General features: G+C 40.9%; 2 protein-coding genes across 4 annotated transcripts; both read right to left on the bottom strand.

The window, feature by feature from the left end:
- Positions 1 to 775: 775 nt before the first annotated feature.
- On the bottom strand, positions 776 to 3,591 carry bag2 (BCL2 associated athanogene 2). Its single transcript, XM_080507201.1, has 3 exons — positions 3,366 to 3,591; positions 3,070 to 3,179; positions 776 to 1,714 (listed from the first exon to the last, which is right to left on the bottom strand). Exons 1-3 carry the CDS (start codon positions 3,488 to 3,490, stop codon positions 1,320 to 1,322), a joined length of 630 nt encoding a protein of 209 aa, XP_080363327.1. The 5' UTR covers positions 3,491 to 3,591; the 3' UTR covers positions 776 to 1,319.
- A 1,107-nt stretch (positions 3,592 to 4,698) lies between these two features.
- znf451 (zinc finger protein 451) lies at positions 4,699 to 11,258 on the bottom strand. 3 transcript variants are annotated; one of them, XM_080508113.1, is made up of 14 exons: positions 11,140 to 11,258; positions 10,700 to 10,808; positions 10,434 to 10,497; positions 10,018 to 10,098; positions 9,808 to 9,921; positions 8,928 to 9,039; positions 8,518 to 8,668; positions 8,284 to 8,410; positions 8,023 to 8,182; positions 7,715 to 7,862; positions 6,023 to 7,506; positions 5,889 to 5,945; positions 5,723 to 5,791; positions 4,699 to 4,833 (listed from the first exon to the last, which is right to left on the bottom strand). In XM_080508113.1, exons 3-14 carry the CDS (start codon positions 10,491 to 10,493, stop codon positions 4,793 to 4,795), a joined length of 2,604 nt encoding a protein of 867 aa, XP_080364239.1. In that variant the 5' UTR covers positions 10,494 to 10,497; positions 10,700 to 10,808; positions 11,140 to 11,258; the 3' UTR covers positions 4,699 to 4,792. The 3 variants fall into 3 exon arrangements, with proteins under 3 accessions (XP_080364239.1, XP_080364240.1, XP_080364238.1); XM_080508114.1 differs by lacking the exon at positions 10,700 to 10,808 and having other exon boundaries at positions 11,140 to 11,149; XM_080508112.1 differs by lacking the exon at positions 10,700 to 10,808 and having other exon boundaries at positions 10,018 to 10,497; positions 11,140 to 11,176.
- Between the last annotated feature and the right edge of the window lie 488 nt (positions 11,259 to 11,746).

Genomic DNA, 11,746 nt, shown 5'->3' with positions numbered 1-11,746 from the left:
TAAAAGTCAACTGAAACGCTGTGGACATAAAGATAATGACTGTCGAACTTGTGCAGGATTCTGGTTAGAATCATTAAAATTGTTGACATTTCTGCTCTTGATAGTAACATAAACAGTATTGTTTTTTTGCCTGTTGTTTGATATTTATAATTTTTTTTAAATAATACATTTATATTATAAGACAACACAGTAGTCTGCCAATGTGGAAAATGTATGTATAATATTTAAAGGGCATTTGGGCAAAATAAAATAAAAAAAAAGTATTGACCAACTACAACAAATATCTATTATTTTAATGATTGCCCTATAAAGGGATATTTGCAGCATGGGAAGCAGGTCATGATGTCTTTAATCTGAGGAGATTTTCCACAGTGTATCCTATTTTGCCTCTTAATCCCACAAATTAAGACAACTCTAAATAAACAAATACAAATCTAAATTCTTGAATGAATGATTAATACTATGCCCTTTCCTATTCCCCTTTAAATTTGACCAGGTTGCCTTGATATTCTCCAGCCATACTCAAAATCAAATTTAACCAATAGGGACAACAAATACAGGTACTCTCATGGTGTTGCGATAAGTTTGTAAATTTCTTAGCAGGACATCCTTTGTTGTCTTCAGATTGTGACCCCTGAAAAATGAACCAATGAATCAGGTCATATTGGGTTCTCCATTCTTTCCCCGAGTAAGTGTATTCACTATAGCATGTATCATGTGGCTGAGACAGACAGAGACTTTCATAATCAACTGCTAAAATTGTGTTTATTTTCTATTTGACACAATTTTAACATAAAATCAGCTTTGGTAAAACAAAACATAAACACCAAACATGACTCGTGATGTCTTCACACAAAGAGGTAGTGTGTGTGTGCACACCCTGAATCGTCAACAGTGACCCAAAGGTAGTCGGTGAAAAAGAAAAAGACCTTTGGATCTAGTGTTGCAGTCCAGTGCTGATGTCTTAATAGGTCACTTTAACCCGACAAACAGATTCGTACACTGTTGTATCACTTAATATTATCCACAGTGTCTTCGGTCCTAATTTCATTTTCAGCACTGGTTTTATTAGTAAACAGTGATCAAACTCCGAGTGCAGGTTGTGTTTTCCTGTGTTAAGTGAACATGCATTGTGTTTGTATTGTGTAAAAACAAGTAAAAAATAAGACAATTTGAGTTACATTTTGTAAAACAAAAATTTCACTTTAACATCAAACTAGGACTTTTTATGGCTTTACATAAATGTTTGTGGAAGATTACAGTAGTCCTCCGTGAAGTTAGTGGCATTTCGAACTTGTTTGATGTTTTTGTGACAAGTCTTATTGACTTCCATCTACTTTAGAATCTTCAAGTTTCTGGTGATCCATTATCTTGATGTTTTTTTCGGCACTTTGCACGTTCCTCAGCAGAGTCTCCAGCCTCCGCTTGAGCTTCTTCTGGTCCTCCAGGGCACAGCTGATCACTATGGCCTGAAACTTCTGGTCGACGGGACCGGGCGGGGCTTCAGACACGCAGGCCGAGAGCAAGGTCAGCAGCCGCTGCCGACCGCCATCCATGTCATCCAGTAACTTTTTCACTATTTCATCGATTATTGATTGAGCCTTCTGCAGGGCCTCTTCCTGCTGGGAGTTTCTGATCGTGCCAATGGAGATCTCCACAGACAGCGTTCGGCCCATCAGACGGTTTGCAGTCAAACTTAACTCTTCTCTTTCGCCTACAGACACAAGACGACGACAAAATGCTGTATTCTTAGGACATAACACGTTAAGAAAAAAAAAACGATTATAATATTATTACATCTCCCCTGTAGGTGTAGCACAATGATCAAGTATTTCCTCTCCTTATGGTCTAATTTGGTGGTAATCCTTGCTCTTGTTCTTATTGTGTGGACTTTCAATGTTCATGTTTACACACACACACACACACACACACACACACACACACACACACACACACACACACACACACACACACACACACACACACACACTGGCAATATAGTTTGAAATTAAAAATTATGTTTAGTTTTCTTAAAGTTGTCTCATATTATCTATCCTATTATTTTAACCGTAATCCATTCATCTTCTATAGTGCTTTATCCACTGGATTTCGGGTCCTGAAAACAAAATGGAGATCACAAGCTAACACACAGACTCCATTTAACCTAAAGCACATATTTTTGGACTGTGGGAGGAAACAAGCCAACTCAACACATGAAAGCAGCCAAACACAGACTCATATCTGAGAATATTCTTGCTGTGAGGCGAAAGTGTGAATCACAACTGCACCAGGCCAACTTTACAATCTGTTTTTTTGGGGGGGGGGGTATTTTTTAACCTGCAAACCACACTACAAAACTTTACTATGCCAAGTTGTTTTAGGTTGAAAGCTCTCGTGATATGCAGATTGATAAACTCCAATGACAGGTTTGTATGTTTTTGGAAGATACTCTTGTTGAAATATCAATATTTACATTATAGTTACTATTTTGAGATGAATGTGTTTTTTATTAAATGTAAATTTTATTAATCCTGCTGATTGACATGAGTACTTCTACTCCCTCATAAATGATGATAATACTGCTGCATAAATGCCTGCCAGAGGTGGAATGTGATCAGTTCAAGGTAAACGTCATTATCCATATACTAAGCAGGACCGGTACACCTATTTTCAAATATTGGCTGACACTTATCCCAGCCATGTTTGGAGCAGCGATGAAAAAAAAAAGAAAATACTGTTTGCCTTGATTTGTGTTGAATTGGTTTAATTTGAAACAAAGTTTTACTCTTCTTATGCCACATAAACTTAGGTTTCCCTCGGGCTTTTGAAACAAGTATCAAAGGAGATCAATGGTGTCTACCAACAATTGAAAGGCCAAGAATCAGATGGTTCACTTCCTTTGTGCACACTTTAAATGACAGGATGTTGAGCCAAATTCTTGTAAATCTGTGACTGGGTGGAGCTCAAAAACCCCTTGAACATCACCGCCGAGGCACCAGGCAGCTCTCACAGCATGACCTCACTGGATCACAATGTGACATCGGAGGGGAGTGTGAATGTGAATCTCACCAGCACAGATGTTACGCATTTCTTGACTGTTCTGCAGAGACTGAATCATTTCCAGGATGGACTCCCTTTCCTGCTCCATGGCCGAGGCGGCGTCACGCAACGTCTCCACCCTGACAGAGACAGTTCATGAGCATTTCAATCTTATTGTTTTCTCACAACACTTTTTCTTTTACTATTTCAACCTGCGATTATTGGACATCTAAGTAGGGCGCAGCTGCTTTTAAAGTCGAACTGGAAGCAGCCCCTCGGCTGTCCGTTACGCACGCCGCCAGGCCCCGTTATGACATGAACCGCACCTCATTTCCAGCTGATCCAAATTTTCCAGCAGCAGTCCGGAGCGATCCGCCATGGACAGCGTCCTGCTGAACTTGCTGCACATTGCCGCTTCGTTCATCTTCGCCTGGATTTTGGCCTGAGCCATGCTGGGACAGAGAGTGAGGAAGAGCGCGTAATGTTTACGATCCGAGCCGGAGAGTGTGCGCGGTGAAGCCGTCCAGATGACTCCTACTCCTCCAGGGACACTTCCTAACATGGACTGTGACTTCCTTCACACTCTCTGTCACTCCTCATAGAAGCTTCCCGAGGAGTCCAGAGCTGCGGTTCTCAACAGCAGGTCCGAGGACCCCTTGCAGGTCCCGACACGCTGTACTCACATTACAAGTTCATACTGTTCATACATGCACATTGTCCAAAAAGCATTTAACTTAACCCATTGTGTGCAAATGAGAATATTTAAACCAAAAACCTTAGTAACAGAACATAACATCATGTTTAGAAATGTATCTTTGTCTTCGATGCCACTTGTTCTGTATATCATGTGCAATTTAAGAGAAATGTAAAGTAGTTGTCCAGGAGTTTAGATGGATAGAAAAATACTTCATTTTAGTTCAGTTTAAAAGTTATAACCAATACTATTTACTTTTAATGAGGTTTTAAGCATCTTTTTCAAAGTCTTAAATGCAACATGACCCCTTGACACCGTAGTTAGATCATAGCTGTCAAATTCCACAAATAAGAAGGTGCAGAGTTAATTAATTGTCCCGTGACGTTTCCATTTGGCCACAATCTTACATTTATGGTCAAATACTAGAAAAAAGTGCTCAAACTCAAAAGTCTAATTTATTCAAGTCAGTGTACGAAGTCAATGAGGCGCAACAAAACATTAAGACCTATCACTTGCCTCTAGGTCTGAGCATCTTCTATTGTATATGTTACTTTAGTAGCTTTACTAAAGTAAAAATGTAACCAGGACTACATTTATATAGCAAAAAGCTTTTTTTTTGTACAACTATGGACTCAAAAAAACCAAACAAAAAAAAACTTAATACGACACAACCTGGTATTCTAGAAGCTGAAGCTCAAAACTTGCTTCACTGCTTCCTTGGAAAAATTGTTGCACACAATACACTGAACCCTGAGTCTGCACTGAAAACCGAGACTGCAACCCGAGACACAGTTGTGGTCACGAGTTCAGCTGTGGCATCTTGCAGTGTCATCTCTGCCAACTTTAGCACGCGTCAACACCCCAAACTGTTCAATCTTCACAACAGTGTCATGCATAAATCCACAGGCTCAAAGTGACATTTCAGATCATGCAACCCCGTGTTCCACAGAACGACAGATTTAAAGTATTTATTTAATGGTTTTTGAACACAAACATCTTGTACAAAACACTTTGATAGAAGATCTGATGAAAGGGAGGTCATAGTAAACTACAGCCGCTTTAAAACTCCCGGAGACTTCTTTGAAGAGCTTCTTCCAACTCTGTAAAAAACAAAACAAAAAACAGAGATAGGAATTTAAGGATAAGTAGACAAAGATGTAAAAAAAACCCTGAAAAATTGCAATATATATTTTATGATATAATTCTAAATATGTTTGCTGTCCTTCAGTATGCAGTACTGCTTGGCATTGTTTAGAGCGTGGGAAGAGTCACTGCTTGAACTTGCTTTGTAGGAGTATGTGAATGCTTTGGCCACCAGTTTTCAGTTCATGATCAAATCAGGTCTTTGATAGAATTCAGGTCAGACTTCAGCAAGGACCTCTTCTCAGAGATCAATTAACAGGTGCATTTAAAAAAATATATCACAATATCAATGAAAAGCTTGCATTGTGTTTTGATTTATACACTCACAACATATACAATAAAAACATTTCCTAAATATTAATCCTCATGCAGCCAATGCAGTTTCTTACACACCTGTAAGAATGGCAAGACTTTAAAAATTCAGTCAGTCAGTTTGTATGTGCTACTTTGCTTGTGTGATTGTGTATCACTGCCATTTTCTGGTATATACTGTATTTAAGTTGATGGAAGTAATTTAAACCAAATTTGAATTGAAGTGCAAACTTTAATACACAATATATAATGAAACATGTGCTACCAATGACATTACAGTCTCAAATATTAAGGCTGAGCATAGATTCTTTTAGTGTTTTATCAAATGTGCTTTATTGAAGATTTCATAAAACTCCATCATGACTCATCGGGGATCAGCTGCACATTTGAACAATCCAAAAACATTTATGGTCACTGTCTAATATTGTCTCACATCAGAAAGTTAATTCCTTAGCAGCCATTGCTTTAGAGTACATTTGTATTTACATATTTTATTGAACTTCATTATGACATCTCAGCCAGCTCAACACGTACCAGCAGACTCTCTTCTGGCTTCTTCTGCACTTTGAGACAGTGCTTCTCTGAACTCCGCATCGGATTCCCCTGGAATGAAAGAAACAATGACTTTACAGCCAAGTCATTACAATACTAGCAATATACAGTATATTCAAATAAAAATTGTGCATGATTTATCACCCACTTTCACTTTCTTTGTTGATCTCACCAATCACCTCAGTCAGGGTTTTGTCATCCATCCCTATGAGTGACATGGTAAACATTAAATTAATGAGTCACATAAAAAGAAAGCATCAACAGAATTAGAGTATAACTGACCATTGCAGTCTGGCACGATCTCCACAGCATTGAGGGTTTTCACACTGGCGGGTTCTTCGTTCAAGTCTTTCCTGTTGGTCCGAGAACTCGCACAAGGCTCCAGTGCACAGTGGTGGCAGTGGTAATGTGTATGGAAATTCGGTACGCTCACAAAACTCTCCTGGCAAGCTTGGCATTCTACATCAAAGGTCTTTTCCAGGTTCAGGGCCGTGTGTTTTGTGTGGATGTGGGTCTTTATCTGTGCATAAGAGGGAACAGAGACGCGACAAGGAGCACACGCATACTGACACTTTGCTTCGGCAGCCAGATTTTTCATGCACTGTGTATAAGAAGCTTTGATTTCTTCTTTGCTCTTTTCAAAGCCCATGCATGGACATCTGTGCCGACTGGTTGTCTGATCACTGGCCGGCTGAACAACCTCATTCTCATCGTCCATACAATAGTAGTCCTTACTGTGAAGCCTGTTGAAGTGCTCCAAGAACTCCTCCTCAGTATCAAACTGCATGCTGTCGCAGAGGCCACAGAAATAGGAGCTCTTGATCTGCCCGTCGTGCTCGTTCATGCAGTGTCTCCGCACGGTGGACTCTTTGAAAAACTTCTGAGGACAGTGTCCACACATGAACCTCTGAAAGCTGTGACTGCTCACGTCACTACAGTGTTTGTGGACAGCCGCTTCAGAGTCGAAGACGTCTTCACACATCCTGCACATCCAGGTCTTCGCCGCCACTGTGTTCTGTTGCGCCGCCGACACAGACGGCGAGTACCGCTCCACTTTGCTGCTTGTGGAAGGCTTAGCGGCGAAGGCTTCGGCCAGCTCTGGGGGCACCTCTTGTTCAGTGTAATAGGTGTGTCCACTGTGAGAGTCCAGCACGTGCGCCAGGATGTCTTCGTGGCGAGGCATCTCCACTTTGCACTTGCGGCAGTAGAAGAGGAAGTTGGAGAGGTGTGCGCCCCCGTGGAAGCGGCTCAGGTGGAGACGCGTGACTGAAGACTCTCCCATGAGTTTGCCACAAACACCACACTGATGGAAGATCTGGTTCACAGCCAGGAGGTGCTTACTGGCTGCATCCTCCTCTGAGAAGTGAAGACCACACTCACAGTACCATGCAGTTAAAGATCTCCTCCGACTGTGGGCCTCCATAACTGGACCAAATCTTTTCCGTTTCGCTGGAGAGCCAGCATGATCACTCTTTTTCCCGTTTTTTAGGGGAAAAGGTGCATCATGCCCCACAGACTGTCTTTTCTCTATAATCCTCCCAATGTGTTGGATTTCATTAAACCTGCTGTACTGAAGAAGTGCCTGTGCCATAGTTTGATTGAATTCAACATCATGCTGCATGGACTCTTTGTGCCTCTCCAGTTCACCGTGGCTGAGGAAGGTTTTGCAGCAGTGAGAACACTGTCCTCGCACTTGAAGCTGCTTTATGACCTGCACCACCGTTTTATCAGCCTTGGCCACAGCGCAGCCCTGTCTGCAATGCACACTGAAACAAGACAAGATAAAAATAAGTCTTTAGTCAAAATTCTTATCTGCCACATATTCAATCCACAGATCACTTGCTTTACCCAGACTGGAAACAAGGGGGAGCTAGAACGTACGAAATGGAGGACACACCTTGAACATAGCACAGCTCAAGAAATACATAATTTAAATAAATAAAGACAAACATGTGGACTTAAGCTTGAACGTACTTGAAGTGAGCCTGAGCTTCCTGGTGTGAGATCAGCACTTTGTGGCATAAAGAGCATCGGACATTGAAAGTGATGTCCTTGCACAAAGCAATGAGGCGATTCTTGGCATGTTGTGGGACAGGAACCGGCAGTGCTTGTCCTCTGGTTTCTGTAACAGACAGTAAGAGTGGCTTGTATGATGACATTGTACAATTACTTTTGTCCGAGTAGGTCCTTAATTCCAGTACACTTGTAATGCAGACACAGGTAGTTTGTACACTTTCAGACGCTTTGAAAAGGTTACATTCACACATTACAAGAAACCTCACCATTCATGGCGAGAGACTCGGCAAAGTGGTTTTTGGTTGACATGTGCTGAAGACACTCGTCTCGAAGGTTGAAGAAGAGGAAGCAGAAAGGGCAAGCAAAACATACTATTTTCTGGTAGGTCTGGTCGATGCTGTGACCATCAGCACAAAGGGAGGAAACCTGGACATCAAAACAATAACATGGTTATTTTATATAATGTGCTCTATTTTCCAACTATACCAAGGCTTTGAAAGATTTGCGCAAGTAGGTCAGTAAAGCACCTTTGACTCAAGGTGCTTCCTCCAAACATCTTTGGTTGGGAAATATTCAGCACAGGCAACACATGCAAAGAGTTCAGACGGCCAGCCTTTCAGGCTGATGGCAGGGTCGCAGGGGGAGTGATCAAACCTGCACACAAGACACGGGATTAAACAAAAAAATGCTATCGTTCACACAAGTGAGCAATGAAGGCACGATATCTCTTCAGACACGAGAGGGGGAAAAAAAAGGACTACCTTTTTAAATGTCCTTCAAGAAGGGAAGCATTTTCATAAATCCGACCACAGTTAATTACAGGACAAGTGTGTCTGAGCGAACCAGTTCTTGGGATCAAAGCAGGTTGCCGTCGTCTCCCAGAGCCAGCACTGATCACACCAGGTTTGACACCTAAAGACAATGTAGCAAGTAGAACATGTTAAATGTCACAGTCTCTGCATTGTACAAAATTAGGGTGGTATGATTTACATAAAACAATTATTCAACCCACATATGTTCAAAGCGAGTTACTGGAGTTGCTCACGTCACAAAAAAAAAAAAAATCTTTAAAAACATGCTGGCAGTTCAATTTATTGGACGTTTTTCTATAGATTTTGTTCAATGTATGCTGAGAGATTAGCAAACAACAAAATGAGCGATCAAAACGTACCTGGCATCTTTAACCACATGTCGACGCAGCGCTTTGCTTCCTGATTAGTTCCATTTGGAGAACTGAAAGCCAGTTCGTGTTGTCCATGAACCTTTTGTAGGATTTGCTTCTCCTGGAAATGAAATGCCAATATAATATAATAAAGCTACTTTTATGCCAGTTTCAGAGATAAAACAAGTTGCCTCAATAATAAATATGATGTAAACATTTATTCCAAAAGAGCAGATTCGTTTATTCCCAGTTCTACACACTAGGTGGCACTGTTGCTGTTACAACGGGTCTTAAATGCGTCCACAGAACTAAATAATCAGATAAACATCTTACTGTGCAGGTTACAATTAACCTTTATCTTTGCCTAGAAGTACACAATAGTACACACTTGCAAGGCAAAGACTCATTTTTATGTTAGATGTCCTTGATGACAAATACGAAGCGTTCACAAATAAATTTTTACCTCAGGTGATTATATAAAAACATAAGAGAATTTTTTGTTTTTTGTTTTAACATTTCTTGAATGTTTTTTTATCCCTGTTGCCTGTGTGAGGTTCACATCTTTCTGATTCAAAGTTAACAATTACCACAATATGAAGATTTGACGCTGCCATCATGTGAGAAAGCACATTCCTGAGAAACAACTGAATTACAATCTAAAACCAAAGAGAACTGATTTCAGTTCATTGGCCACACACACACATCTCTTGATCTGGATTGTGCCAGGCCAGTACAATAATAGCATCAAAAAACTAATAAAAACTAAGAATGTTTCACTGATAGGACTGTAGGTTTCGCATTTCTCAGGGGCATTCCAGATTAGGCAATGCGTTATGCTCTTTCTGGCCTGAGGCCTCATATACGACACCGCTGATGTAAAGGATCTCACCTTGAATGCTTTGCATTTATCTGCCCTTTCCTTCCTCTCCTGCGCCACCTGGTGTGCCAGTCTGTCAAGAGTAGACGCAACACGTGCTTTGTTGCGGCTGACTTTATCTCCAAGCTGCAGGAGGAAGAAAATTTACATTTATAGGAGAGAAAAAAAAAATGCAGATATTAACAAAAATCTGAAAAGAAATCTTTATAATTTTCCACTCACTGTGCCGACCATGGATGAACACCCTTCATCACTGTCACTTGACAGGTCAATACATTCTAATACCGGTCGTAGAGGCCCCTCCTGATCAAAGTACAAGACAGATTCAGTGTCAATTGTCAGTGTGATGAAGTAGATCGATACATGGGCTTGGAAGGATGAGTGGGATATGCCCCATGTTAAGTGGGTCATCTGAAACAAAGTCAATTTTATTTGGTACCTCTAAAAAAAAAAAAAAAAGGTAAAATCTTCAACACCGTGAAGTCAGACTTGTAGTCATTGCTGCCATGTCAGCTTTTGTTTCTGACGATCACTGCTTATTGTACTTGTCACCCTACCATTAGTCAACCCAATACCAACAACACAATCACAGTGCAGTTGTCTTCATTTGACCTTACTGGCAATAGAACATGTCTTACTGATACAAACTCCACTTCTTCATCCACTTCATCTTCATCTGCCAGAGTTGGAGAAGACATTTATCTGTACAAGAAGCAACAAACAAATGGTAACTTATGCACTATATCCTTCTTAACAGTAAATATATGGCACTAAATAATCAAACATTTCAGATGTGTTGAAATGGGCACATAGATGCATAAAAGTCAGATGACTTGCATCGCATTATATTTATCTGAGGCAAACATTCAACATGTGGCGAAAGGTCCTCGCTACAACGGTTCACCTGAGTTAAATCAAGTGTTGCAATGTGCCACCAGGGGGAGCAACGATGTACAAAACCCCTCCAGTGGAACGAAGAAGACGGATTCCGCGCCTCGAGAAGCGTTCACGAACTGCCAAATCAAACAAACAGCTCGGGTTAGGGTTCAATTTATATGTCGCGCGCACTCCGATTTTATTGACTTGATGCAACGACGCGCCTCATCGAAAGGTCCACTCGTCTTCACACGAGTCCGAATGATCCACAGTGATAGTGACAAACTTTACCAGCAGTGAAATCTCAGCCGCTATGCACAATCCAAAACATTTGGAGCGGCAAGCTAACGGTAGCTTGGCACTGCAACCATCGTAACAACAGATTCACTCCGCTCAACCGACGTCTATTGGGACACGCTGGAGTTTTACTTGTTTGCGGTTTACAGCACAGCTTGTGTGTCGTATTACCTCCGGTTTATTCTGCAGACTCCCGTGTGAGTTGACGGAAAAGTATGCACTGCGCCGCTACAACATCCCGAGCAAACTGCAAGGCAGCTATTCCGGTCTGTGATGTCACTTGTAGCTGGTGCGCTGCTTTTTGTACGCGGAGTGTGCCGCATGGACGGGGTTATTGGTTCTTGCATCAGAACAACGAAACTAACCCCGCCCTTGTGCGGGGACCTGATCCGGGTTGAAGTGTGACATACAAATGATTAATGTAGTGGTTGAAATAAGTGACTCCGACCATTGAGAAATGTTACTATAATTTATTATAAGTGTATAGTAGCACAGCGAAAAGCATTAGAAAAAACCACAATGAAATAAAAGACACACTGTTACTAAATATACATTGTGCGTTCATATCTTTGCATTTGATCTGATTTAAATTGGTGGTCACTTAATGATGTAAGTAATCTATGCAGGTATATATTTCAGTATGGAACAATTTCTACAATACAATCAAAAAAGGAAAATAACATGTTCAATCATGAACCTTGGAAAAAAGTGAAACAAAAACAAACCCATGCTGTTGTTTGAATTCCTCTGAAAATGTGGTAAACTATTATAGGATTTA

The sequence above is a fragment of the Blennius ocellaris genome (genome assembly GCF_963422515.1).
Source record: "Blennius ocellaris genome assembly, chromosome: 13".
NCBI lineage: Eukaryota > Metazoa > Chordata > Actinopteri > Blenniiformes > Blenniidae > Blennius > Blennius ocellaris.
Note: the sequence above shows the minus strand (reverse complement) of the source record. Positions and strands in the feature narration are given on the sequence as shown.

Excerpts from the sequence above, each read along its gene's own strand:
- bag2 (XM_080507201.1), bottom strand. The coding sequence starts at position 3,490 with ATGGCTCAGGCCAAAATCCAGGCGAAGATGAACGAAGCGGCAATGTGC. Across the intron at positions 3,180-3,365 it reads TTGGATCAGCTGGAAATGAG|GGTGGAGACGTTGCGTGACG; the intron begins GTGCGGTTCATG and ends TGTCTCTGTCAG. Across the intron at positions 1,715-3,069 it reads AATGCGTAACATCTGTGCTG|GCGAAAGAGAAGAGTTAAGT; the intron begins GTGAGATTCACA and ends TTGTGTCTGTAG.
- znf451 (XM_080508112.1), bottom strand. The coding sequence starts at position 10,206 with ATGACCCACTTAACATGGGGCATATCCCACTCATCCTTCCAAGCCCAT. Across the intron at positions 8,183-8,283 it reads GGAAGCACCTTGAGTCAAAG|GTTTCCTCCCTTTGTGCTGA; the intron begins GTGCTTTACTGA and ends TTTGATGTCCAG. Across the intron at positions 4,834-5,722 it reads AGCCAGAAGAGAGTCTGCTG|AGTTGGAAGAAGCTCTTCAA; the intron begins GTACGTGTTGAG and ends TGTTTTTTACAG.